Source organism: Girardinichthys multiradiatus, chromosome 23 (assembly GCF_021462225.1).
Source record: "Girardinichthys multiradiatus isolate DD_20200921_A chromosome 23, DD_fGirMul_XY1, whole genome shotgun sequence".
NCBI classification, from domain to species: domain Eukaryota; kingdom Metazoa; phylum Chordata; class Actinopteri; order Cyprinodontiformes; family Goodeidae; genus Girardinichthys; species Girardinichthys multiradiatus.
The window spans coordinates 1,609,461-1,614,487 of record NC_061815.1 but is presented as its reverse complement, the minus strand read 5'-3'; the positions used below and the strand labels follow the sequence as shown (position 1 = coordinate 1,614,487).

The window sequence follows — 5,027 nt, the reverse complement described above, 5'->3', positions numbered from 1 at the left end:
CAATTCACAACACGTCTTCTCAAGGCACTTTACAAAGTCAATTCAATCGAATAATACAGATTTCAAATCCGGTATATACATTCCAATTAATCCTAACTATCAAACAGTGCAGTCAGATTCAGTTTATTATAAAAATTGGTTAAGAAGTTTTCTATCTAAGGAAACTCAGCAGATTGCATCGAGTCCATGATTTGCAGCATTCACTCCTCCTGGATGAGCATGAATGGACAATCGCATTGTGTAGTTGGCTTTGCAGCAATCCCTCGTACTGAGCATGCATGTAGCAACAGTGGAAAGGAAAACTCCCTTTTAACAGGAAGAAACCTCTAGCAGAACCAGGCTCAGTTTGAGAAGCCATCTGCCACGACCAACTGGGGGTTTGAGAAAGAACACACAATCACTGATCCAGGAGTAATTTCTATAGGAAAAAAAGTGAAACATAAATTTTTATAGATCCTTTAGTAACTTCATCTAGGAGAGAAAGACAGCTCAACAGATGAACTCTGAGCCTGTTTTCAAGTCTAGAGTATGAAAGAGAGTACATACAGTTAGTCACAGTAGAAGCTCAGCCAGTGGCTATGTCTAGGAAAGACAGGGTAAATCACCGGACTTTTAGAACAATCGATGAAGAATGGAATTTGCGCACACTGGCTTTCTCAAACAGCTAGCTTTACAGTCATATACAGAATAAACACAACCAACTTCTCTTTAACACACCACAATTTATCAACTAAATACTTCACCTTCCAGTTAAAAACTTAACTAGGCTAGTAATGGTAAACTAAATTACAAAGTAAAAGGGAAAAAGAAGAATAAGAAAAACAAATACATTCATAAAACTAAAGACAAACAATACCAAAAAGAGACAAAGAAGACTACATTAAGAAACACAAAAAAATAATAAAATAGCAATGCAGTAATGTTACAGTTGTCAGAGTCTGGGATTTCGGGACTCTAGGTGCTAACCAGCCTCAACACTAGGTGCTGCTGGAGCCATGGAGAACCTGAGGGTGACTGGTGCAGCTCGTCTTCTCATCAGCCGGTGTGCTATAAGAGGGAGGACTGCCAGTACATCTACGGCTGAGTGTTTTGCCATTTGCGGTATTTCAACCCGGCCTCACTCTGTTCCTTGCTCTGTGTTAAACTAAGAATCTTCTTGTTAAACCTCTTGCTAACTACCTTGCTTGTCCACATAGTTGCTGCCTCCAGTTCTCGCTCGTTACTTGGATTAAGGAACCACAGACACCCTTGGACCGTGACTTCTCTGGACTGATTACCCGGCTGGCAGTCTGCAACAAACTGGCACACGGCCCCATTCGCAAACCCTGTCCACCCTCCTGCGGAATTCCATCTTCTGAGCTCCACCCAAGCTCCAGTGAGCTCCAAGCAATCAGAACACCCCAGGCTCGACATGCCCTCTCCCTGGCGGGTACCCAGCTCCTGATAAGTAAGCTCACTATCCCATTATTATTCTGCCAGAGTCAAATTACTTACCACCGTTCCTTCCGTGCAGCTGCCCAACTCCTGGTCCTGAGTTCTCCCCCATGCACAGGGAGAACATGCACAGTCCCCATGGCAAGGCCTCAGCATGGTTTAAACACACTATCTACTCTAACTGCTGCAGCTACACATAAATAATCTTCTGTCACATTACAACCAAGTTATAATTTCCAGAAAGGTTAGTGGTCCCAGGAAGAACATCTGCCCTACCTACACAGTGACAAATAACGCTCTCTTTAGCTCCAAGGAAGGAAAATGGTGTGTGGGATCTTGTCCCACTTGTCTCCATTAAGTGCTCACAGAAAATATGTTGTAGTGCCTATAGAGAATTCAACAAAACTTATATTTGTATTTCTGACACATCTTTGCTATTAACTAATGAGAAAACCGTTTTAAAGGAGAGTGTGTTGCTAATGAAATTGAGCAGAGTGAAAATAAGTGAAACAGGTGCTCCATGTACTCGTACTCGTCGTTTTCCACATCACCTGGGACCGGGTCGCGGGGGCAGCAGACTCAGTAGAGACACCCATATGTCCCTCTCCCCAGACACCTCCTCCAGCTCCTCTGGGGGGAGCCCAAGGCGATCCCAGGCCAGCCGAGAGACATAGTCCCTCCATTGTGTCCTGGGCCATCCCCTGGGCCTCCTCCTGGTGGGACGTGCCTGGAACACCTCTAGAGGAAGGCGTCCAGGAGGCATCCGATATAGATGCAAGACCCACCTCAACTGGCTCCTCTCAATGGTGAGGAGCAGCGGCTACTCCAAGCTCCTTCCGGATGACTGAGCTCCTCAACCTATCACTAAGGGAGTGCCACCCTACTAAGGAAGCTCATTTCAGCCGCTTGTATCTGGGATCTCATTCTTTTGGTCATGATTCAAAGTTCAGGGCCATAGTTGAGGGTAGGACAGAGGGTAGGGTAGAAATCCTGTCCATAAAAGTTATGAAAAGGACCGGTGACAAAGGGCAGCCTTGCTGGGGGTGTCGGAGTTGTCCTTCTAAACTCCTGCGTGTTCGTTTATTTGGTCAAAGCATCTTAATTCTGCTCGAGAAAAAACTAAACTTAAATGTCTAAGAAAGCAAAACACGGACTAGAGGTTGAAGCTGATTCACCCGGCCGGGGAAGAGAGGTGCTGTCGTCTCTGTGTAGTCAGGAACACTTCTGCTCTTCTCTCCCCTGCACCGTTCTTTTATTGAACACACATACCAGGGAATACACATTTTACATTTGTTGTGCAGCGCCTTATCAGTTTCTCACACATTCTTTTGCTGCAGACAGTTTCTCATACGTTCTTTGGCTGCAGTCAGTTTCTCATACATTCTTTTGCTGAAGGTCAGTTCTGAGGCATCTTCTATTGATGAAACTGACACATGCACTCACACCCTTTAGTGCCTGTTTTTTCAAGTTCACAAATAATACATATTGTTCTGCACAGTTAACCTTCTAAGCGCTACAGGTTCAGACTAATTCCACACTGTTATGAACATAAGAACACATTACACTTTGTTATATATAACAGGGGCCAGGCAGGTGCTCCAAGTTTCTAAACAGAAATCTTTTTTGCGTTCATTTTTCTCTTTTTTTTCATATGAGACAGATAGGTGGCTTTACGTGCTGATGTGAATATTCAGTTTACTGTATTTATAGTTTTCTTTTAATGGGAATTGATGCCACCACTGTAGCCTTAGGACTACATTTGACCAAGGTCCTAATGTTTTAGACTATATAGCCAATTGCCACTGTCCTTTTCTAAACAGCTGAGTCACTGAGGGAAGAAAATCTGTTAGAAACATTTAATGAGAACTAATAGCTCAGCTTTAGGAGGATCTGTCATCTCCCAGCCAGACACTGAGGAGATCCAAGCCACAGACATCCAAAGACCCCCCGAAGCACAGGAACCCCAGGTGCGCCCACCCCCAGGGCCCTACATGTGAATGTCATGAAAATGTTATAAGTGAGAGTGTCTAAGTTGTACAATAAAATTGGGGCACAGGCTGCCATGGGACCGCAGAAAAGGAAAACATCAGCGGCATTCCAATGGCGCACCCACACCCCAAGGCCCTCTTTGAGTGGTAATGTGATGGAGCTGGCGGAGGGAAGTGTCCGGGGATGGGGAGGGAAGGACTGGGGGGCAAAACGCTCTCCCAGGGAGCCAGCTCCCCGGCTGACCCCAATAGGCACCCCCGTTTGCCGAGTCCCAACAAAGGAAGGAGGCATAGGCACATCTACCGGGCAAAAGACCAGGGACAGGTAACAGGCCCCGAGAACCAACTGAAAACTGGGACCAACATGCCCGACACCCATACACCTGCCAGAAGCAGCCCCGCATGAAGACCCACCCCGAGGCCCACAAAAGGAAAGAGAGCCCACAGAGCCAAAACCCATCCGGAAGCCAAGACCAGTCCACCCCGAGAACAACCCCGGCCAGCCCTCTCACTCAAACCATGCAGACCCCTCCGAACCACCTCCCCCAGATAGAAAAGGGGCCAACGTCAGTAACCGGAACCAAGACAAGGAACCAGAAACCGAGCCGGAACCACCCAGGACTAAGCGACGCCCACACCCATCCAAGGTCAACCACCTATCCCCACCCCAGAATGAAACCTACACCCACCCCAACATTCGAACAAATCCCAGAGCACATAAGACGTTGGACACCCAGGTTGACCCCGTCCCACCCCCTCCCGCAGACCCTCCGCCCCGCCAGCAGAATGTGCTCCTTGAAGGAAAGAGTACCTGCCATGAGATGGGACCTACCTGCCAATTTCGGAGGCCCCTATGCCCGCCGATGCACCAAAGGCCCCCGAGCCAGGGCCAGGCGCCCAGGAATGCACTACCCCAAAACCCCGGCGACATACCTGCCAGGACCCAAGGCCCCCAAGGCCCAGCCAGGGCCCCAGCCTGGGAGTCGATACACCCCAGGAACCCCGAGCCCCCAAGCCCGCCCCAGACCCACCCAGGCGCAGGCCCCCCGAGAGCATCTCATGCAGCCACCAGATGTCTCCCCCGAGAGCCACCAAAGCCCCACCCCGGCCGGGACCACAGCCCCCAGCGCCAGACCCCCCAGAGATCCCAGCCCAGGGACACCCCAAACGCCCCAACCCAGACACCCCCCCGAATCCGCCACAACGCCCCACAGGACGAAGCCAAAGGCGCCCCACCCCTACTAGGTGATGGAGCCGATTAAAGGAGCCTTTTTCTTTTTCCAGTTCATGAGGATAGTTTTCTTAGCGATGCATAAGGGAGTGAAAACCATGTGAACTGAATTTGTCTCTATGGTGATCTCATCTAAGTTGCCCAACAAGCAAATCGAAAGGGAAGGTGAAATATTACATTTCAGACACTTTGATAAGTCTTCACATATCAGGCACCAGAACCTCTGAACGGGTGTACATAACCATAGTGCATGGATGTAATTGTCTGGTATATTACTTGTACACTCTAAGCAAGTATTAGAAGGTGCCAAGCCCATCCTGAACATCCGTTGACATGTATAGTATACTCTATGAAGTATTTCATATTGTATTAAT

At 48.2% G+C, this 5,027-nt stretch overlaps 1 protein-coding gene across 1 annotated transcript; it reads left to right on the top strand.

The window, feature by feature from the left end:
* The first annotated feature begins 3,824 nt into the window (after positions 1-3,824).
* LOC124860738 (proteoglycan 4-like) lies at positions 3,825-4,667 on the top strand. Its single transcript, XM_047354278.1, has one exon. It carries the CDS (start codon positions 3,825-3,827, stop codon positions 4,665-4,667), a length of 843 nt encoding a protein of 280 aa, XP_047210234.1.
* Positions 4,668-5,027: the final 360 nt, after the last annotated feature.